The sequence below is a fragment of the Acanthochromis polyacanthus genome, chromosome 5 (assembly GCF_021347895.1).
Source record: "Acanthochromis polyacanthus isolate Apoly-LR-REF ecotype Palm Island chromosome 5, KAUST_Apoly_ChrSc, whole genome shotgun sequence".
NCBI lineage: Eukaryota > Metazoa > Chordata > Actinopteri > Pomacentridae > Acanthochromis > Acanthochromis polyacanthus.
In genome coordinates this window covers 6363731-6386594 of record NC_067117.1, presented here as the reverse complement: position 1 = coordinate 6386594, position 22864 = coordinate 6363731, and the positions used below count along the sequence as shown (strand labels likewise).

Sequence of the window (22864 nt, the reverse complement as noted above, 5' to 3'; positions counted from 1 at the left end):
TAGGAGAGTCTGTCTGTCCTGGGTCACAGCGCGACATTTAGGAGTGATCCTGGGACTCTGTTTTTTGCTCGTATTTGTGTGTTATGTGAATGTGAGACGTGTCGGATTTAGAGGCTCGAGGGTAAACTCTGGATAAATGCAGAGAGAAACCTTTTTTTGTGCATTGTGCTTTCTCGTACTTTCTGATGACTGACTTCTGCTTCTTGTTTTCGTTTTCATCCAGCGTATTCAATCCTAATAACTGCTTCTCATTTCCCTGCGTATTGCTGAAGGTGTTTTCGACTGTGACCACATGTTTAAGCTACAGTGCGGTTTTTAATCCCAGAGGTTTGGTCGGTTGCATTAGCGTCCAATAGACAAGAACAACACGCACACCGCTGTACTTGTCAGAGACAATGGGCCATTCTTAAGAGGATTTTCCTTTGTGGACGCACTAAAAAATGCAGATTTACTTTAATTTACTACGTGGTTACGCAAGAATTAAACCGCAGTGTTGACTGTGTTGAATCCCCGGCGCCTCGCTGTCCCGTGTCCCAATACCTTATTTCCTCCTTCCTTGTCTTTTATTTAGCTCTCTTTTTTGTTTAATTTTTGTCGTGCTATCGCTCCCGGAGGCTTCCCTGCAGAGGAAAGACCTGCCTGTACAGGGCTGCACTCTGAAATGGATCTCCTCATATATCCACTTTCCTTTTCATTTCCCAGGAATGTGACCAAGTTCATATTGATGACGTGGCATCGGATGACAACGGACAGGACCTGAGGTAAAGCTTCTACTGTGCTGCTGTGCTTGAAGCTCGGCTGAGACGCTGGCAGTTCTACGGTGGCTGCTGAACCAGACTTGCCCTCTGGATTTTTAGTACACAGGAGGAAAAGAGCAGTGAGATGAGACGAGGAGTGAGAGCGTTTGTGTGCATCCGTGTGTGTTCATGCATGCAAGCATGTGCATGTCTTTTATTTTCCCAACTTCCACGGCCATATAATATGTCACAGGATTATCCAGCGCTTTCATTTCTCATCAAAATATCTCTTTTTCACTCCCTCTGTCTCCCTCAGTCCAGACGTTTTATTGCATAAACTTGTTGAAGCACTTTAAAGTACTTTTAGGAGTGACTTGAGAAAGAGCCAGACTGTACCAAAGTACTTCTTGGACATATTTATTTTACTGAACTTGGCCTTTTTCATTCAAAGATGTTTTTATATTTATCCTAGCCGTTCTGTATGTATATACTATTTTATACCGACAAAAGCTCATTCACAGCTTCATTCAATTTTAAAGGGTTTCTTGTCCCTGAAATTCTTTTGGTTGTGCTGGCACACTTCCCTGCATTAATGAATGGTTCAAACTCTGCTTTCTTTTGCAAACCCCGAATAGTTTGAATCGATTCCTGAAGCCAAAAAGAAATGCTGATTCTTAGAGCGTCACCTTTGAAAACGCCGATGACGCAGCAAGATGCCGTGGAAAAAGCACGGTTTGTTTCTCTATGATCTATATCCTGGATGTTTCCTGTATTGTGATCCCGCAGCACTTACAACTTCGGGTCAGATGGCTTCCAGAGCCCAGCAGGGGCCGGTTCTCTGTGCCTGGGGTCGGGGGTCCATGGAGGGGTGGACTGGATGAGGAAACTGGCTTTCCGATACCGCAGAGTCAAGGAGATCTACAACACGTACAAGAATAATGTCGGGGGTGAGCTGAACGCTGTTGTGTGTAGATGCAGTCGAGAAATTTAGCCAGTGTCAATTTCTGTGAAGTCTAAGTTGGTTCAAGTGTGGTTTTGTAGCCCACGTAGAAATACAATAGTAATAGTAAAATTAGTAATACTGTGAGATAGTATGATTTTACTAGACATAGGGAAATATTTATGAGCTGCTGGACCTCAAAAACTAAAACTAAACAAAGTTTCCTTGTATTAAATTATAATATGGGCCCTTAAGAAAGAACATTTTGTACTTTTTAAGTTCCAGTTCCTCTGATTAGAGGTGGCTGCTTCAACTCTGCTGGAAAACATGTGTCTGTGGTGTGAATGTTGTGTTAGGATTGTTCGAATCCTGCTCTCAAATAAGATGCTGCGTCATGTCAGTAGATTTGATTGAAAGACTGAGAGTGAAGCTTGTGTTTCTTGATGATGGCGCAGGTTTGCTGGGCAGCCCCAAGCGAGAAGAGTGGCTACAGCTGAGGAGGGAAATGGAGGTCCTGACTGACCTGTGGCTGACTCAGGCACTCAAAGCTCTGGCCCTCATCAACTCACGGTCAGTCCATGTGCACTTTAATCAACAATAAGTTCATTAGGTTTATTATTTTTGAGGATTTTTCTCAATATCGCTTCATGAATTGAGCACATTTGCTGCAGTTCCTTAGCCTAGCCATGCTAGACCCATGCTCTGAAGACGCAAGGGTCTAGGCACGCTCGACAGGGAGGGAGGCGGGCTAAATGGTTGTCTATCAAATCACTCTGCAGCAATTGGGTAGGTATACAACCAGTCAGCGCAACGAATAGGCTCCTAGAGCGCCGGAAGTCAGAGGATGCGGTAGTTCGGTGAAGCCTTATTTATACAGTCAATGGGTGAAGCTCAAGTATATTACAGACATGTTAACAGAAAGATTATTCAGAGTCGGTGCTAATGGAGCTCAACGACTGTTGTCAGAGAATTAAATTCGTTGCCGTGGGTTGTCTAGCGCAGCTAGGCTAGTTGTTTCCGGTTGTTTCTGTCAGAATCGTCGCGCCTCTGTCGTCACTTAGTTACGCCCGCCTTCTGACTCTACACTTCATGGTGATTTGTCGGCCAGTTTTAGGAGCATCCAACCTCGAGGCTTATGGAGGGTAACTAGATCCACCCTGGCAGAGAATTAAATTCGTTGCCGTGGGTTGTCTAGCGCGGCTAGGCTAGCAGTTCCTGATAAAGCATCCATATGTCTGCTCTCTCCTGTTCCAGGCCTAACTGTGTGAATGTGTTGGTGACCACCACCCAGCTTATCCCAGCTCTCTCCAAGGTGTTACTGTACGGCCTGGGCTCAGCCTTCCCCATAGAGAACATCTACAGCGCCACCAAGACAGGTGAGGACAACCCTCGTACGTAGTAGAACAACCACCAGGCGTTAGAGAGAGTTGAGTCATTCAAATACCTCAGAACAACCACTGATCACAAACTCATCTTCCAATCAAACAGTGAAAGCATCTTCTCCAAATGTCAGCAGCGTCTTTTTTTCCAGAGGAAACTCCACAAACTTCAGGTTCACCAGTCAGTTCTGACAGCTTTCTATAAATGTTTCATTTAATCATTCATTACCTTCAACATCTCAGCCTGGTTTGGGTCCCTACCCACTGTCCATCGCAATCCACTAAACAAAATGATAACAATGAGCAGTAAAGTAATTGGACTGGAGCAAGAATCACTCATCAACAACAACAGAAGGACAAAACACGGTGTTAGAGAAACACAGATGGCCTCAGACACTGCACAGCCGATACAGTCTGCTCCCTGAAGGTCACAGATACAGGCCACTCATTTTAGCACCATGAGAGCCACGTCAAATTTCATGCCCACGTCCATCAGACTTATGAATGGCTGAGCCATGTAATGTAGCTACTACCTCTTCAGGATCTTTTAATTATTTATATATTTGCCACTTTGCACTTTGTAATGATAACATATTCTTTTAACTCTTCTGTTGTCCTCATTTATGGGCACCAAAAAATATAGTTTCCTTGTCTGAAAAAAAAAATCCCAAATTTCTGAACATTTGCAAAAACTTCAGGGAGAAAATTCCAATAATTCCTGAAAAGTTTCCCTTAAAAGTTTGATTTGAAAAAAAAAAATCCCCCAAATTTGACAAGAAAATTCTTGTAAAGATTTTCAAAAAATTTGTAAAAATCCTAAAAAATATCTAAAGTGATTAAAACTTCTAATATTTTCTTTAAGAACATTCACATAAAAATCAACCAAAATCCAAACTTCGCTGGATTTTGGTTGATTTTTTTATTTTGGGAATGTTCTTCAGAAAAATTTTTAACATTTCTTTTTTTCCAAGGTTTCCAAAAAATGTAGAAAATGTGGACATCAGAAGTTTCACTGTGAAAATACATTTTTTCCACATTTTCAAACTTTAAAACGGGTCAATTTTGACCTGCAGGACGACATGTGGGTTAAACTTCAATTTTACCAGTCTTTTATCCGCTATCTCTGGTGTGTTGGTTGTGTTGTGTGTATAATATATTGCTTGTGTTTATTCTTATGGTGTTGGGTATATTAATTGTATGTACAGTGTACGCACAGATGCTCTGGCACAAATAAAGTTCCTAACAGAAAAATTAACTTCTCTGAATTGAATTGAACTGATACATATTAATCTTAGCCTCCTTCTTTCCTCTATATTTTCTTCCGCCAGTGAATTTATTTCCCATTCTGAAGTATATGACCAAAGGTGTTGTTTTATTATGTTAATGTGAGATTTTCCCTCTTTTCAAAGGCAAGGAGAGCTGCTTTGAGCGTGTCTCTCAGAGGTTCGGAAGGCGAGCAGTGTATGTGGTGATAGGAGACGGAGCTGAGGAGGAGTCCGTAGCCAAGAAGGTATAACTCAATCTGTTTTTTATGTCTTTGACTGCTGAAAAATGAGCCACAACTAATCAGTTAACCTCACGACACACTCGATTTCAGCCGCGTCTGTATCCGAGTCTCTTTTTTAATCTTTAAATCTTTGCATTGACATAGTCGATACTTTTTTCGGTGATTTGGAAGTCTGACAGATTTTTCTTTCTGCGTTATGGTTTTCTACAGTATAAGCCAACATCTTATCCAGATGTCATTTGTCACATCCTACAGTCCCCCTCAGAACCACAGTATATATTTCTCATATGTACTCCATCTGCAGAAGCACTGTTCTCTCACTCGACTTCATTTTTACACCACGCATTAAACCTGCATCAAATGTTATTTTATTCCTGTCTTTGCAGAAGAACATGCCTTTCTGGAGGGTGTCCTGTCGGGCCGACCTGGAGGCTCTGAGCCATGCACTGGAGCTGGACTACCTCTAGAGGGCGCTGTCTGCCACGTTCTGCTATTCCATTCAAGTTGTGAGAAGCTGCTGAACTCCTGAGTGCAGCTGGAGGGGAAAGGTGCCCCCTGGAGACTGATTCAGAGTCAGTATTGCTATTGTGAGCACGCCCACGGGTGGACAACTTTACACCGAAGCCAGAGGAGCTGTGGGGATTTTGAAGCGAGGGAGGCAGCAGTGCATTTATGAACACGAAGCCAAACGTGCTGGACCAAAGTAAAAGACCAAAGTTAAAAAGGGACCAAAGCTTCATAACTAACCCCAGAGATCTATGGCTAATACTTTGAATAGTAAATATATATATATTAAAACAACCTGTCCTTTTTTATAAATGAGTTCATCTCAGCTTTATGAATGGTGTCCCACTTTTGTACACACACAAAAAGTGTTGCACTGAATGCAAGTTCTTCCCTCCTGTTTAATGACCACAATGAGTATGTCTGCATGGATGAAGCGTTCAGATTATTGGTTCTACTGTGTCTTTGTATTTGTTGTGAGACTTCAATCATTTTTCTGGCTAATACTATTTTAAAGACGGAATAGAAACATGATATTACGTGCGGTAGATTTTGCCTCCACTATTGATTTAGTTTTTTTTTAATTAATATGACAGCTAGATAAACATTCCTTCCCATACTTAGAGGCTATTAAAACAGTCTATATACTGCCATTAAGATTAGAGCTATTTATTGTTTGGTTCAAGTCTGTAACACAATGAGGTATATATCATTTGGAAGCTCGACATACAAAACAAAACAAAAAAAAATCACTTTTAGATACCAAAAGCAGGCTCTTGTAAAAACGTTTTGACGAGACGGAGCCTTGGAGATGCTGTATTATAGGCCGGTGCTGGAATCCTGACTTTTGATTCTGGGTTGTGTGTTGTTATCTTTTCCGTCATTGTGAAATTTCCTAATAACCTGTTTGTAATATAGATGAACTGGTGTGGTTGTGCATGTGCCGATTACACTGCCTGTCAGCTTAGCTATGATTTGTATATAATGCTTTATTGTCGATTTGTTTTGACAGACAGTTAAGGTAGATTAATAAAGGTAAATTAATTGCATTGTGGGGAAAGTGGAGTCGAGTTTAATTTCACACCGTTACTGACACAAAATGAGCTAAACAACAAGTAAATAAATGCGTTATTATTGATGCAGATGTCCATTTCATTTGAACCCTGACCCGTTTTGCCACCTGGTGGCAGCAGGGAGTTCTTGTCGTTACATTTGCACGTCCCATTACCCGATACTTTGTCATATTCATGTCATCTCATCATTCTGGAAATTTGACAGCTCAGTGTTCATACCTAGATGATGCCACAGTGTGAAGATTTTAATGATTCATAAAACGCTGTTACCGTGGCAACGGATCATTGCCGTGACAAACAAAGTACTTTTTGACAGGTTAAAAATGCTCATAATTACTATTTCAAACATTTACTATGGCCAGTGCGTGTCATCCAGAGTTATGACGTTTGGTAGGCATATGTAACTGGTCAAGAGGCACAAAAATGTAATTGACACCCATGCCCAAAAACCAACAGGAAGTCGGCCATTTTCTATTATGTGTCTTTATTAAAATTATGTATTTTCGACAATTGTCGGTCATTTTTGCACATTTTAAAAAGCTATATGCTCAAACAGGATAACTCCAACAGAGCTGCAATTTGGCCAGGATGTACAGCAGGCATGGCCGATCAAAAGCTATCAAAATGCTCCACAAAAGTCTGAGGATGTGGAAATGGCGACCCCTGGATTTTGAAAAGTCGCCATGAAACAGGAAATGCTGTATAACTGCCCTGAACATGCTCCAATCTGCCTCAAATTTTACATGTATGATCAGAGTCCTGCCCTGATCACATTCACGTGCTGATTTAAAGCCACAGTTATAGCGCCGCCTAGTGGATGGAAGGAAATGCTCTAAAACTGGCCTGTACATGCTCCAATCTGCTTGAAACGTTACATGTGTGATCAGAGACCAATCCTGATCACATTCATAGCCCACTGTACACTCTCGGTCACAGCGCCACCTGCTGGATAGACAGGAAAATCTCTATGACTAGCCTCTGCATGCTTCAATCTGCCTGAAATTTTACATGTGTGATCAGAGTCCAACCTTCATCACATTCACAGGTCAACATACACTCTCGGTCACAGTGCCACCGGGTGGACATGCGTGGATTCGCTGACCAGCAAGGATGCGAGAACCCGTCTAACGCTGCTTGCAGATTTTCAGGAATTTGGGGATTTTTTTCAGACAAGGAAACAGTATTTTTTGGTGCCCGTAAATGAAGACAACAGGAGGGTTAATATCAAGAGGCTTGAAAAGCAGATTTCATGCAGATTAATCCTCAGTAAACTATTTTCTGTTTGAGGAAAGGTCTCCCTCTTCAGGGCAGAAAAAGAACTGTGACAACATGAATCCACATTCATACAAACTAGATGCTGCAATCAGAAGAAATAAACACTTTTTTATCAATTTATTTTTCAAGATACCCAAACAGCACAACAGTTCATTAAAAAAGCTTTACAATTCCATGTGTCAGCGGAGGTAGCAATGTTTAATTTCCTGAATTAAACTCATAAATAAATAGCAAAATAAATAAATAGAATGTACAGTCACATATACATCATGAATGGAAATAGATAAGCAATAGCTATAGAAGCTAAACACTGCGGACAGAGAGCATCTTGAAGCCTCTGATGGTGCTTCTGATATTTGTGAATGACAGGCTGGCCTGAAGCATCTTCATTCCCACCATGCCGGGGATGAAGGTGATGTGCTGCTGGACTCTTCCTCCTGGAGGCAGTGGGCTCATTCTGCAGGGAGACACAGAAGATATGACAAATGTTTGCAAAATGTGGACGTTTTACATGGCTGGCAGTGTCTCTCTGGTCAAAGACGTGCTGTGCAGCTGGTTTTCCTGGTTGGAACTGAATGAGTCAGATCAGTTTTAGATAATAAAAGCAAAGGTAAAATAACTGCCATGGTGATGTTGAAATTTTGCACACCTTAGGTAACATCCTTAAATAACAGTGCTCACACTTACACTATCATTCAAAGGTTTGGGGTCACTAAAAATGGAACAAAGCCTAAAAAGAAACAAAACTCAAATGTAAGGGAAAAGACTTATTTAACACGAGAGCTAAATACATCACAGTACAAGATAGTTATCTAATAATTTAAAGAGATGGATCACTCCACAATAAAATATTATGTAAAGCAAATATATTAAATCCCTTCAGGTACGCTAGCGTTCAAATTAGAAATGCCCTTTTTAAAGTATTATTTTTTGGGCATTTTTGCCAAGAATTGTATAGGACAGTGAGAGAGAGAGAGAGAGAGAGAGAGAGAGAGAGAGAGAGACACATTAAACATGGTAGAAGAGTGGGGGAATGACATGCAGTACATTTCCATGAGCTGCATTCAAACCCATGACGCTGCGTCAGGGACTGAAGCCCGTTCATGGGCCACCCAGCTGAGCTTTCCCGGTACCCAACCAGTCTATATTTTTAAAGAAAATAATTGTTTTCCATGAAGATAACACTAAATGAACCAGAAATCCAGTCTAGACATTGTTAAAGTGGTAAATAGCCATTCTAGCTGGAAGCGGCTGATTTTTAATGGAATATCTCCATAGGGGTACAGAGGAACATTTCCATCAACCATCACTCCTGTGTTCTAATGATACATTGTGTTAGCTATTCGAAGGCAAAGGCTAACTGATGATTAGAAAACCCTTGTGCAGTTATGTAAGCACATGAATGAAAGTCTGAATGAAATTGCCTGGGTGACCCTAACCGTTTGAACAGTAGTGTAATCATGAAGCAGATCTGCATGCAGCAGCAGAACATTCCTTTTATCACCTAGTCATGTAGTCCTGCCAGAGCAATCCAAACATGCAACAGTAACAAGTCTACATTCCTTCCACAAAGACACACTGTTCTGTACTGTACTGCTCAGTGACACTCCTCTGTTTGAACATTCCTTCACCTTTTCATTTGCAGCCATTCAAGACGTTCACAAGTCATAAGTTCATGATTTTAACTGTACAACACATACTATAAAAATGAAGGCTGGAGATCCGGGTTATTACCTGAACTGAAGCTTGCCCTGGATCAGTCCGGCCCCAGCTACTGTCAGCACTCCAGTCACTGGGTGAGAGAAGGGGTTGGTGAAGGTCACCATGGCTACATGCTCTTTGTTGAGTGCAATGGAGTGTTCATCTGCAACCTGAAGGAGAAACATGTCAGACAAACCAGAACATTCCCTAACATTAACATGTAACATTTCAAAGTAAAGTTAAGCATCTTGGAACAATTATTTTCTGTGTCTACTATTTTTTCCCTGCTAATTTGCCATTAAAACTAACAGTTAAGTTCATGAAGTACCTCTATGATGAGCTCAGGGCTAGCAATGTTGAACTCCTCCGAGGCCAGGACCCTCTCCTCACTGTTCATGTCCTCGACGACCACCGCAAGGTTGATCATGTCGTCTCCCACCACATCCTCGTACTGGGCTGGAGAGATCTCCTGCTGCAGCGTCTTGACTGGAAGGAAACAGGGACAGGACGGTGTGTGAAATTCATCATCAGATCACATTAGAATGAATTATAAAATCACAACAATCCATCATGTTCTGTTAATGGCTGTAGTTTGCAGATAGTGTAAAGTGAATGTACCTTCCATGGGGGCCAGTTGTACGACACCGTGGTTCTCCCAGAAGGTGTCTGATGGGCTGTTGTTGTATTCCTTAGCCTGGGCGTTCACATGCACCTTTATCGTCTTGGTAACGCTGTCCTTGTTCACAACCTGCACCGTGAAGCGGACAGGCTCCCCGGCAACTGGAGTTTTATCCAGGTTCAGGAAGACAAGCACCCCTTTGGATGAGATTCCTGAATACACATGAAGAAAACCAGTCCATGAGATAACACGGATTAAAAGTCTGAGCTCTGATCTTTGGGGTTTTTTTTTTTTCAAAATTACCTCTTCGTAATGTTGACTCATCTGAAATCGTTGATGAACTTCTTGATGAAAGTGTTGAAGTTGGACCTATTTTTTTAAAAAAAGAAAGAAAGCAGATTAACTATTGCCCCTAGTGAGCTTTTGAATGTAAACATCTTCTGTTTTGGGGGTCATACTTTTGATGAACTTGTAGTCTGATGTGACGTTCTGCATTCTGGGGAAGCCGACAGCTTTGGTGCAGATGAGGGATCCGACCCTCTCTGTGTCTTTGCTCATGCTGAGGACCTTCCCCTGGCTCAGGATGATGGTGTGGACGTCTGCGTTCACCTCAGCGTAGACAAACGGGACGTCATAACGCAGTTCGATGAGCCGGTTCTTGATTGCTTTGACCGGAGCTGGGCCACAGCAGAACACTCCTGCGATAAACGAAGACAAGATGATTAGGGAAACGTTCACAGATGGCTAAAAAAAGTAGCAACTAATTTGATCAATATCTCCTACACACCTCCACTCCTCTCCTGGGGAGTCGGATCAAGAACCTGCCAGCCATTCATTTCGGTTCCCAGATCCTGGCGAGCCATCCAGCCCTCCACCCAGACATGGAAGTTCCTAATAAGAAGGTCCAGAATAAAATATCACCAATCATAATTATTAATCAACAGCATCAGTGCCTTTAAAGTAGTTCAGATAATGCTTTTTTTTATAAAGAATACATCCCCTAAAAGACTCCATAAGCGGCTCAGACTACTCTCACCACTCACCAGATGCTGTCGTTGCTGCGTTTCATCTTTTGCCCCGTTTCACTGTAATACTCTTCAATCACCAGGTTGTCATTGGTGTCATGAGCGGAGTTGAAGTTGGTGATAACACGACAAGGAATGCCAAGAACTCTCAGCACTGAAAGACGTAATCAAGACGCAGATGTTTTAATGACATATCTGAACATTGTGTCATGGAAAAATGTTATCTGAACCTGACTGATGAGACATCGATCGTGATGACAGATTTTAGAGGTTTGATGTGTTATATTGACAATGCCAGAACTGGAGTAAGAAAAGAGTACACGGTGGATGTTTTTGTAAAAGACGTCGTGTACCTGTGCACATGACTGCTGCAAACACCCAGCACTGTCCATACTTGACTGGGCTGTAACCGGACTGGGCCCACTGCTTCAGGATGTCCCCACTCCCAGTCCATGCAGAGGGATGGACACCCTTTTTGAAGTTATTTGACCAGTTCCCCTTCAGCACTCCACGGTCGTCCTCGCTGTTGATCTAAACACATGGAGAAATGGTTTTAAAAATGGAATTTCACAGCTTCACGTTGGCACATTAATAACTACTCTGACTGACTGTTTAACGGGTCTAATTACAGTGTCCCTGCAGTGACATTTAGAGCTCACAACCTTACAGGAGGCGTCTATTCATCTTCACAATCCTCAGAACACAGTGTTCCCAGCTCAAGTCAAAACTTGTTTTAATAAGCAGCCATGATGCTCACATTATCATGCCATAGAAAGTAAACAGTAAGAAAGAACACGATTACTGGATTTCTTCCCATCTTGACATTTATGTTCAGGTGTGTTGTTAGCTGGCAGGTCTCACCATGGCAGAGACAACGCGGCCGATGTAGACAGGGTTGCTTCGGTTCAGGTAGTCCCTTCTTCTGTTCTTCTGGTGCTGAGGGCTGACTTGGAGCAGATTCAGACACGCTTCTAGAACACCATGCTCATACTTCACAGGCAATGAGGAAGAAGAAGAAGAAGAAAATGATTGGTTTTATGATGTATGAAGAGCGCGCTCATAAATTCATGCTTTACTTACTGTCTAGTGACCAACATGTGCTGTTTGAGGGCAGGCTAGGGAATTCACGGATGAAAGGTATTTCAACTGTGAATGTTCAGCTGCGCAGTTAGACGTTTTACCTCCACTTTAACATTTATTACCGAAAATCCTGAGTTTGTTTCAACTGTTATTTTATAGCAAGGTTTCATTTAACTCAAGCACTGAAAATACATACAGTGAATGGACACTTGTACATTAAAAGCAAAAGTGCAATAAATGCTGAATTATGCACCCTGATGTATTATATAGAGTTTTAAATCAGCACATGTTCTGTAAATAAGCTGATGATGCTTTTCTAAAGAAATTTCAGCCAACAGTTATCACTTTCGTACCTGATCAAAGGACCACGGTCTTGACACAACGTTCTTTGCCGTCCCCATAAACAGCAACCCAGAGTCGCTCTCGACGTATTCTTCTCTCTGGTCCTCAAATGGAATATATACTGCATCCTCTGCACGAAATAAACCCGATTTTAGTATAGCCCAGTGTGTTTTCATGCTCGACTGCAATTTGACATGCAGCACACAATTTTATTCATGTGCTAAAATAGTTGCAAAAGGTTTTTCTAATCATCAATTAGCCTTTCAATGTAGCTAACACAATGTAGCATTAGAACACAGGAGTGATGGTTGCTGGAAATGCTCCTCTGTACCCCTATGGAGATATTCCATTAAAAATCAGCCGTTTCCAGCTAGAATAGTCATTTACCACATTAACCATGTCTAGACTGTATTTCTGATTCATTTAATGTTAACTTCATTGAAAAAAACTGCTAGTCTTTCAAAAATAAAGACATTTCTTAGTGACTCTAAACATTTGAACGATAGTGTAAATAGTGTTAGACTTCTGTTACCTTTCCTAACTTTGATCTGTCTATTACATAAGGTTGGTGTCAGGCATTTTTCATTACAAATCTTTCTGTCTCAGGAATGATTCACAAAAAAAAAGTGATAGTAAAGGTGGTCAGTGAAAGCATTCCATCATCAGGAGCTCATCCCGCCACACAAACCACAGCTATATGTACATTTCTGGTTTGAGAAAGTCCCTGCTGGTGCAACATTGGCGACCAAAAACCCCAGTGAGCTATTCCGATTAACAGTATTGGTGTTTTTACAACTTCACTGGTTTGACTTGCACTCACCAGAACACCAGGGGTTGCAGAGCAGGGTGAATTTGCCGAATCCACAGCTCCTCTTTCCACCCTGACTGAAGACACACAGCTGAAACCTGTAGCGACCCACCGAGGCAGAGGCAGGAGAGGAGATGTAGATGGTGGGGTTCTGGAGGTTCAAGTCCTTAGGGTCCATAAAGGCTTTCCAACGGGAGGAAGAAATCTTTTTGGAGAAGGTGACTGGCACGATCGCATACAATCGACCTGGATAGAAGAGAGGGACAGGTTCGTTTTAATTTAGATTGTGGTCTAAACATGCTCCCACACAAGAATTCATCCACAGGAACACTGAATATGTCTTTATCCAGGCTACCTAGCATGATTTTGATCCTCAGAGAGTCAACCTTGGGGTTGAAGAGTCGGCCCCCCAGCTGCATACTGACTGCGAATGGAGCTCCTCTCCGCACCACCAGAGCTCTGGAGCTGATGAAGCCCTTGGTCTTGTGGCGCTCCATGTTTTCAAGTACCTCCAGATTGACATTTTGTATACTCAAATCTGCAAATAGAGGGAAAAATTACAGGCATTGCAACCGTAAAATGTATTCAATAGTCAGACGGTGCAAATTTAAAGTAAATTTATCCTAGAAGCAATGAACTGAAACAGAGAAAAAAAAAAGTTGCACGTCCGAAGACAAATCTCACCTTCCATTTGTTAGTGTCTCTTAGTTTCTCTCTTTCTTTCTTTCTTAAGCCCCTACTTTGACCATATGCAGGTATATAAACCTTTGCCCCACCCTCTGAAAGCATTTCTCATGGGGGTGGTGAGAAAGTGAACTGGTTTCCTTCAATGGTAACCAAGGCCTTCGAAGTCATGTGTAACAAAACATGAGCCACCTGAAGGTACACCCCTCCTTCTTGGCTCTGTTGCATTTGTACACTTTCATTTGCATTCGGTGAGCAATCTGACTCACCCATTCACCTGAAGTACAGCGCTGGAGGTGATTGCGTCAGTGTGTTGGGTGTGTGTGTGTCCCTGCAGTACAGTACGTTTGCAGCTCAGATGCCCTGGGGCGATTATCCACTGTATATATTACCTTTTTTTTTTTACTGATTATCTTGAGTGAATGACGTAAACTAGACTTAAAAAAAATTAAAATGCTAATTTGATATTTCCCACGATAGTTTCTTGGAGTATTTGTGTACACTAACACTGTATCAACCATTACTGTTTTACTGTTGCCACGACCTTTTTGTAATACTTCTCCAAAAAATTTAGTGATTTGGCAAATTACATGAATATACTGTATATATAATGAATTTTACAAACGGAACAATAATGCATCACTTAGTATGAACAAGATTCTTTGCAGTTCTTCATAAACCACAGCTCATTTTGCCATGGTACATACAATACTGCAAAGTAAACTATGTTTTTTTACTATTGAATATCACGGTAGAAGCACACATTTTACTGTACACCTCAACAATTAAAAAGGTTAGTAATAGCAATGTTTATGTCAGGTAAAATTTCCAGAAATGTGCCTTATTTACTGACATTTTTGTCATTAGTGCTTCTAACATAATTAAAGCCTCAGTCTTGCTCACTGTGTTCTAACAAATGGTCAGGCGTATTGTTTAAAGCTCATAAACAGAAATAGACTGTATTTAACAGGCTTTAAGTTAGAGCTCCTATTTATTTAGATCGCTTGACTGGGAAGATCTTCAAACATGCAGTTTTTTCCCCTTCTTTCTCTCTGGCTCTCTCTATGCAAACATCGGAAAGGGCAGAACGACCCAGTGACATTTTACCCACACTAGAAGTGTGGGAGGTTAATTGGCACCGATTACTGTTGACGCTGATAAAAAGGCTTGCCATCTGAGGAAACTGGATTTGCTGCATAAATCTTGTTCCACTGTACAGTAGTCACATATCTACAATGACAGGTATGCCCGTATGATTGGGTGGGATGCATTTTTGGAGAATTAATCCTGGCTAGAGTTAGAGTCAGAGAAGGTGGGCCCGTCTGTCTTTGTATGTTTATCTCTGTAGTTAGTTTTTTGTTTTTTTTCTTGTATTGTTGTATTGTAATGTTTTTGTGATGGTGAGTGGGGGGTTGGAAATTTAAAAGCTTTTGCTTCATCCATCCCCTTTTCAAACCAAGATATATTTTTATGTCTGTTGTCAAAAGAGCTGTGTGCAGGTTTGAAATAAATTTACTGAACTGAACTGAACTGGCTTGAAGTGACGACTGGGGCCGTTACTCTATATACCCCAATGTGAGTTTAATGTAGTATATTCTTTTTACAGATTCAGTTAAGAGAAATATGAGACCAATCCAATTACACCCACCATGTGTTTTCTGTAAGCTGGCACATCCGTTATTATCTATACACCACTTAATCCTCATTAGGGTTGCAGTCTATGCCAGCTGACCTGGGGTGAAGGAAGGGGACACCAGTGTATCACAGGACTGCACAGAGAGACAAATAATCACACTCACACCTAAAGGAAATTTAGAATCATCAGTTATCCTCAGCATATTTTTTGGACTGTGGTAGGAAGCCAGAGTACCAGAAGAAAACCCACGTATGCACAGGGAGAACATGCAAACTCTCCCTCATCCCCACTTTCACCCAACCGGTCGAGGCAGACGGCTGCCTTCCCTGAGTCTGGTTCTGATGGATGTTTTTGGCCCCTCTCTCTACCCCTGTCTCCTTCTTGCCACTGTCACTCAGAGAATCTGAGGCAACTTTGGATTGTTGTGTTATCTGTTGTCTGTTCATAGCTCTTAAGGTCTGTACCTTACTATGCTTTGTGCTGTGAGATGGCACATGTCATGAATCTGTGCTATAGAAATGAAGTTTAACTGAACTGAATGACATGAAACTGCATGTTAGCATCTTTAGTATAACTATGTTTGCTTCTAACATTCTTTTGTGTGTTTTTTGTGGGTGCTTTGTTTTTTTTATAGCTCAGAGTATCATTGTATGTTGAGATGTCCAGAGTTTGGATCTTGATGTTTACCTAACATTTGCTTCATCACCGCCTGGCCAAGTATATTAATAACTATTACATCGATGGGCGTATTATTTGATGCAGACTTTCAGAAATCCCAGGGGTTTAATCATAATGACTTGACTGATCTCTTTGACAATGAGTTTCACAGCTGTGGTTTTGAGGGAAATCTCTCCACAATGACTGATCAAATACAATAAAAGTGAATTATATAATATTTGATGACTCCCTAGCTCTAGTGCTATCATCAGGCCAGGATTTTTAAATTACCAAATGGTTTTACACCAAGTACCTGCAAAATTGATGGCAGTATTTTCAGGTGTGCTTTGTATTTACTGCTAAATATCACCATCAGTTGTGTTGTGCAGAAGTCAGGTTGGTACACGGTCAGCCATATTTGACAACTGTTAGAATCCATATTATGGCAAGAACCTATCAGCAAAGTAAAGAGAAACCACAGTCCATCATTACTTTAAGAACTGAACGTCAGTCAGTTTGGAAAATTGCAAAAAATTTGAATGTTTCCCCAAGTGCAGTGGCAAAAGCCATCAAGCGCTACGACGAAACTGACTCACATGAGGATCACCCAGGAAAGCAAGACCAAGAGTCACTTCTGCTGCAGAGGAGGAGTTCATCTGAGTCACCAGCCTCGGAAATCACAAGTTTCAGTTAAGGATAGCTCAGGTTAGCTCAGATTAGAGCCCAGATAAATGCCACACAGAGTTCTAGTCGCAGACACATCTCTATGTCAACTGTTCAGAGGAGACGGAACCAATCAGGCCTTTATGGACAAATAATAATAATAATGCATTTTATTTATATAGCGCTTTTTAAAAACTCAAAGACACTTTACAGAGGTAGTTAAACATAACCAGAAACACAGAATACAGGATAAAACAGAAACAGTAGGGAAATACGATATAAAACAATAAAAAAAGTTGTGATAGTACTAAAATTAAAAAAGTTGAGGTAAAAGCAAGTCTGAACAGATGGGTTTTGAGGGTGGACTTGAAGCTGGTGATGTTGGGGCAAGCACGGACAGAGATGGGGAGTGACTTCCAAATAGCTGCTAAGAAACCACTACTAAGGAAAAGTAACAAGCAGAAGAGGTTTGTTTGGGCCAAGAAACACAAGGAATGGACATTAGACCAGTGGAAATCTGTGCTTTGGTCAGATAAGTTTAAATTTGAGATCTTTGGTTCCACCCGCTGTGCCTTTGTGTGATGCTTAAAAGATGGCCCCTCCATTCATGGTTCCCACTGTGAAGCATGGAGGAGGTGGTGTGATGGTGCGGGGGTGTTTAACTAGTGATACTGTTGGGGATTTATTACAAACTGAAGACAAAATGAACCAACATGGCTACCACAGCATGCTGTAGCAACATGCCATCCCATCTGGTTTGCGTTCAGTTGGACCATCATTTATTTTTCAACAGGATGTTACCCTCACTTGGTCTGAGACCTCTTCAGATTCTCACCTGCAGTCAAAATCTTTGGACCCCAATTGGTGAGTTGATTTTATCCTGAGCTCTTCAAGCTCAAGCTCTTTTAAACAGATAGTCTGCTCATTTTGCTTTTCTCGAAAAACTAGCCACAGTCTCATCTGTTCATATTTAATTTGCCCCAGCTTAAGCTGCAGCTCTAATTTTCCCCACTACTTCCAGAGGCAGGCTCAACATTCCCCTCAACCATCTCATCTTCTTCATGAAGACTCTCTGACTTTGCTTTTATCACTTCCTTTTTACTTCTTGCTGCCACTATCATTTCAAAATGGCGAGCGATCTCAATCAACTCTGCCTTCTTACAGGCATTGAGCACTTCCCAAGTGGAGTTTTCAATAAAAGCCTCCACTGTGGACTCCATTGCTTGTGCATTAACTTTTTTTTTTAAAGAAAAACAACCAACTTAAAAACACCTGCAAAAAACAAGATCGGGATTTTCACAAATTCATCCCGGACGAAAGCCCAGTTGTTACGTTTCACCCCCCTTTTGTCTGAGACAAAACTAAATGAACCGTGGTCGTTAATGGGTGAAACTAACGAAAACTGCACAAACAGAAAACAGGGTTCTGTGGTCTAAAAGAGGATAGTGTGTGGTTGAATACCACTATCCTCCACTAAATCTACCAAGGTGGTAGACCAAACAAAACTAAAACCCCTTAAAAGAAAAACATTCCCCAAAACAAAAGAAATGAAGTGCTGGGTTCTGTGCCCTGACACGACACAAAGACACTTAGGTTTCCATAAGAAGGCCGACTGATGGTGTCAAACCTTCCAGGTCACCTACTCACAGCCATCTGAGCAGTTGGGAGATCCCTCCTTACATCCCCGCCCAGCTGATTGGTAACAGCACACAGCTGAGCTCAATCACACAGGTGGAGCAGATTGAGCCTGATCTGAGAGCCAGGCTGTGAACTTTCCAAGTCTATAACAAGGACAAGAACCCCAAACACACCTCCAGGCTGTGTAAGGGCTATTTGACCAAGAAGGAGAGTGATGGAGTGCTGCGTCAGATGACCTGACCTAAACCCAATCCAGATGGTTTGGGATGAGTGACCCTGCTGTCCTGCCATCCCCTCCTCCCCATCCCCACTCTCACTCAGCTGGTTGAGGCAGATGGCTGTGTTCCCTGAGCCTGGTTCTGTCAGATATTTTAACCCCTTCCCTATCCTAGGTGCTTTTTCGTTCACTCCCACTTCGCTCATATGGAATCTAAGGCATCTTTGGATTGTTGTGTTTTCTGTTCTCTCTTCATAATTTGTAGGGTCTGTCCTTTACTATGCTTAGTGCTGTGAGATGAAATGTTGTTAATCTGCACTATAAAAATAAGACTGAACTGAATGACATGAATCTGCATATTAGCATTTTTAGTATGACCATGTTTGCTTCAAACATTGTTTTTTTTATTAGCTCAGAGTACCATTGCATGAGTACAGCACATAGCTCCTGACTCTTGATCTCGTTAAACTGAAGATTTAGGGGGCCTGTCAGTGGTTGCAAAGTACTACTTTAGGAATGAACAGCACTCTGGTATATTCTCCAAGCTCCATGATGATGTTTACAGTACAGTTAGCATTAAAGAGAAAAAGGTTCCTTTAAGTCCTTAAAGCACTCTAGATGTTCTTTAATTCAGCAATAAGACAGCGATACACACAATATATAAGTAAAAATGAAAGCGTCACAAATGAGCAGAAAGTTAAAGCCTAATGTAAAAGTACAGAAATAAATGTCTTTTTGCCAGTCTATGCCCAGAATAGTCTGTTAGTGTTAGATCCTTGTTTATTGTTTGATTATCTCTAATAATGCTTAAACTATTATCAAGTTAAATGTAATATATTCAGCTCTGCAAAGTAGTGATAAAGAAGCACAAAATGCAATCGAAGGAAAAAACAAAAGCCAGCTTTTACTTGTGAATGCGGTTTAATCGTTGTTACTTCCAATGGATGTTGGAAATTCACTGCAATGAAAATGACACAAGGTCAGAGTTCAACACTAAGAGGTTGTTTTTAAATTCGTCTACTGGAATGTTAAATTCCTCTGTGCTTTCTTGAAAATCTGACTTTAACATGTGCGCCTGCATGCAAAATTTACAACCACACAATGAGTTTAGAAGCTGATCAAACACACAACTGACACATCTTGTATCCAAGACTTACACTTTCATAGATTCTGGATTTTTTTTTTTTATTATTAGCACAGATATCATTTTAAAAATTTGTAACAAGCTGTAGTTTGCTTGAAGAAAAAATATATCAGACAAAATATATATAAATATATTTCATAGCAGATTAGATTCACAGTGTATGCTTTCAATCCTGTCTGGAGGAGCTCTTTAAAATCCCCCATGACAAACACAAATATGAAAACTAGTATTTAGGTAGTCAAGTGGATCTTTCCAGAAAAAAAAAAACAATCATTGGTGACATGTTGGACCACTGCCAGAGTTGTACAGGTAATTTTCTTCAGAAGTGATGATTCAGCATTAAAAGGAAAGTGGAAAAGGGTTAGACTGTAACAGGATTTCATTCAGCCCTCACCATATTACACAATGGCACACCCAAATAAAATAACAAAAACGTTGACTTCCACATCCGGTATTTTTGGTGGGGAGATGTTGTTCATTGACACACAAAAACTGTCATTTGTAGGACTTCATTTGTTGCCACCATCTTAATCTGCATCTGGAAATGTACAAATGTTTTTACTTTTCACACACATCAGTCTATTTTAACATTACCCATAATGCTCTGTTCATCGGTGTTGTAGCTACATGTTTACAGTGGATAACAGCATTTCAGCCTATGCTGCATTGGTTAGCATTTGTCTGTATTTTATGACACAATCAAACAAATTAGACATTCAATCAATATACAAACAAGAGAAAATCCTATTAGGTAGATTCAAATGCCATTGAAAGTAACAGCAAATATGCTGGTTTAGCTCTTTAGCTGGAAATTTGGTGCAAGTTGGCACAGAAAAAAAGATGTCATTGAATGGAAACACAAAATAAGGCTTCCTACAACACAAATTATGATTCTACAGTAAATTTAAAAGGCCACATTCAATAACTATATTTGGAATAGTTGAGCAATACCAAAAAAACAATAATACGGTGATTATGCATTCTGGAAAACATTTCAATTGAGAGAAAATCTGAAGCTTCATTTCTAAGCAGCAGTCCGCGGTTTATTATAAACAAGGAAGTCTGAGATGTCGTGCCACACGTTGCTGTCGTGGTAGAGATAGCTCATGGAGGACTGCAGAGAGGGCTGAAGAGTGTGGGGGTAATACTCAAAGAGCCACAAGACGATGCCCCAAACCAGTGTGGCAAAGAGCGGGAAGGGGTCCTGCTTGGGCTGAGGGATAATTCCTTTCTCTACAGCCAGCCGGGACAGAGCGAAGAGGATCCTGGACAGCAAATACATGTTGATCTAGAGTAAAAAGTAGAGAATATTTAGCTCAGCGATAACAATCTTTTTCGATAATGTGCTTGCAGACAGGATAAGTGAGTGAGCCTGTGTCTGATCATACCTGGCTGTTAATGCTGTTGTTGTCTCCAAACACTAACCATCCTCCAACGCAGGCAGCCAGAAAGGAGTGAGACTGTAAACTCTTTCCTTGGATCTTCTGCTGCATGGCTTGTAGTCCTTTGTATGTGAACACAAAGCACGCCAGGTTTCGGGAGTGGGTGTACGTGGCCTTCAAAATGGCTTTGAGCTTGTCCTTTAAACTAACAGATGTTAAAAAAAATCACTTATTTGCACTTTAAAGGCGAGGGGAGTAGTGGAATTGCAGTTTATGGCAATAAATTAGAACTCATCGTCTCACCTGCCGCTTCTAAACAGAAATGTCATAACCAGGGCATGTGGAGCTCTGATCTTTGCCCCATATCTGGGAAATAAGCACAAAGTCAATGGAGGGACAGGTGGTTAACAATAATGTGTATAAAAATGGTCAAACATCCTCAGTTTTCTTATTACAGTCAACACAAACAGCTGCCTTTAATACTAACTCCTGCATAACTTCCCACAGTGGCTCCAAATAATGGATAATCAAGGAGAATGCCTGGTAAAGCAGAAAGCAGCTGCAGTTCTCCAGCTGATTAGCCGAGGAGCTGTTAGCCGCGTTAGCAGTGATTAGCTTCAGTAAGCTAAGCTAACTCACTACTTTTTTTTTTATTTTTCACTCACACGGCGCCGTTTCTGAATCCTTTCAGCACAGCCAAGGCAGCTCTGTACTTCTCCTCCTGTAGGAGATTATTGACGGTGTACAGCAGAGTTTTTATCATATCAGGACCTGCCATGACTTCCAATTCAACAGAGAGGACTCAAACTCATGTCGGACACACGACGCCAATTGTGTGCTACATTGAAAAGTCGCCGAGGTGCTGCGCTGCATTAAAGGTTCCAACCCGCACATCTCTGGTGTCTTTGGTGTCATTTAAAATTGGAATAATTCAGTTTTGAAATTCAAAAGGGAAAAAAACAAAGCATAGATAATTTGATCTAAAGTAATTTGTCTATTATCCACACCTGTACAATATATAATATACCAATGGATATGTACATTACTTTTTGCACTAAGTACAGCATTCTCTGCTTTTTCACTGTACATCACAATTATCATTTTGCACGACTGTGTTTACATATTCCTTTCTAGCCTGTAAATTAGTAACACAATGTTTGCTATTTCACATCAGAATAGAAGCTTTGAAAAAAGAGTCTATCTGTTATTTCTCTTAAGCCGTAAAGCCACGTACCGACTTTGATACATAAGTGCATTAGTCATGTAGCTTCTGCTTGTTACATAACGAGTGGGAACAGCTCACACAGTTTCTGTAGAAGGAGGAGATTTACAGCTGGTGAAAGCCTACATTATAATCTCACTTCTGTTCTAAGAAGAGCAGGTCCTTCATCAATGTCACTAATGTTGAGCAATATTCTTTCTCACACCTGTACTGCATAGCTGTGTCCACTTACACATTATGCAGTCAGCTAAATGATTAATGTAGTTACATACCAAAGGCTGGAATATAGTTTATGTAAGCTCAACAGCTGCAACAAATAGACCTTTTCCAGCCACCATTTTGACATGAGATAGGAGCTAACTAAGCAGATGTATTACTCAGAAATAAAATGAAAATCTAGTATACAACAGAAGGGAATACACCACTGTAGAACATCACTTAAATGTCAAATGATTTCATATTGCATCACTTCTTAATAATTGTGTTATTTCTAAGTCGAGAAAAAGAAAAGTCTTACGGCTACTTAAAAATTATGCATTTTTAAAAAGTACTTTAGAGAGATATTGAAACTACAGGCCACAAAGTAAAAATTCAATGCAACAAAAGTGATCAGAGTAACAAAAGTTACAAA

At 40.9% G+C, this 22864-nt stretch overlaps 3 protein-coding genes across 4 annotated transcripts in view; 1 reads left to right on the top strand and 2 right to left on the bottom strand.

The window, feature by feature from the left end:
* eya2 (EYA transcriptional coactivator and phosphatase 2) overlaps positions 1-6116 on the top strand; it is a 34474-nt gene extending 28358 nt beyond the window's left edge. For both annotated transcript variants that reach the window (XM_022212459.2, XM_051948680.1), the window contains exons 11-16: positions 703-761; positions 1524-1684; positions 2133-2247; positions 2932-3053; positions 4466-4566; positions 4950-6116. In XM_022212459.2, the coding sequence (XP_022068151.1) occupies positions 703-761; positions 1524-1684; positions 2133-2247; positions 2932-3053; positions 4466-4566; positions 4950-5030 (639 nt within the window). In that variant the 3' untranslated portion in view covers positions 5031-6116. The remainder of the gene's footprint in view (positions 1-702; positions 762-1523; positions 1685-2132; positions 2248-2931; positions 3054-4465; positions 4567-4949) is intronic.
* A 1402-nt stretch (positions 6117-7518) lies between these two features.
* tgm5l (transglutaminase 5, like) lies at positions 7519-13681 on the bottom strand. The gene is made up of 14 exons (XM_022212453.2): positions 13675-13681; positions 13346-13528; positions 13003-13236; positions 12194-12312; positions 11622-11750; positions 11114-11291; positions 10779-10914; positions 10523-10626; positions 10194-10433; positions 10039-10104; positions 9735-9947; positions 9445-9602; positions 9150-9286; positions 7519-7872 (listed from the first exon to the last, which is right to left on the bottom strand). Exons 1-14 carry the CDS (start codon positions 13679-13681, stop codon positions 7719-7721), a joined length of 2058 nt encoding a protein of 685 aa, XP_022068145.2. The 3' UTR covers positions 7519-7718.
* A 6620-nt stretch (positions 13682-20301) lies between these two features.
* pxmp4 (peroxisomal membrane protein 4) lies at positions 20302-21845 on the bottom strand. The gene is made up of 4 exons (XM_022212450.2): positions 21677-21845; positions 21315-21377; positions 21018-21216; positions 20302-20917 (listed from the first exon to the last, which is right to left on the bottom strand). The coding sequence occupies exons 1-4, from the start codon at positions 21787-21789 to the stop codon at positions 20654-20656; spliced, it is 639 nt and encodes a 212-aa protein (XP_022068142.1). The 5' UTR covers positions 21790-21845; the 3' UTR covers positions 20302-20653.
* Between the last annotated feature and the right edge of the window lie 1019 nt (positions 21846-22864).

Excerpts from the sequence above, each read along its gene's own strand:
- tgm5l (XM_022212453.2), bottom strand. Across the intron at positions 10,434-10,522 it reads TCCCCAGGAGAGGAGTGGAG|GAGTGTTCTGCTGTGGCCCA; the intron begins GTGTGTAGGAGA and ends CGTTTATCGCAG. Across the intron at positions 9,287-9,444 it reads GCCCTGAGCTCATCATAGAG|GTTGCAGATGAACACTCCAT; the intron begins GTACTTCATGAA and ends TTTCTCCTTCAG.
- pxmp4 (XM_022212450.2), bottom strand. The coding sequence starts at position 21,789 with ATGGCAGGTCCTGATATGATAAAAACTCTGCTGTACACCGTCAATAAT. Across the intron at positions 21,217-21,314 it reads TTTCTGTTTAGAAGCGGCAG|TTTAAAGGACAAGCTCAAAG; the intron begins GTGAGACGATGA and ends AACATCTGTTAG. Across the intron at positions 20,918-21,017 it reads ACAACAGCATTAACAGCCAG|ATCAACATGTATTTGCTGTC; the intron begins GTATGATCAGAC and ends TTTTTACTCTAG.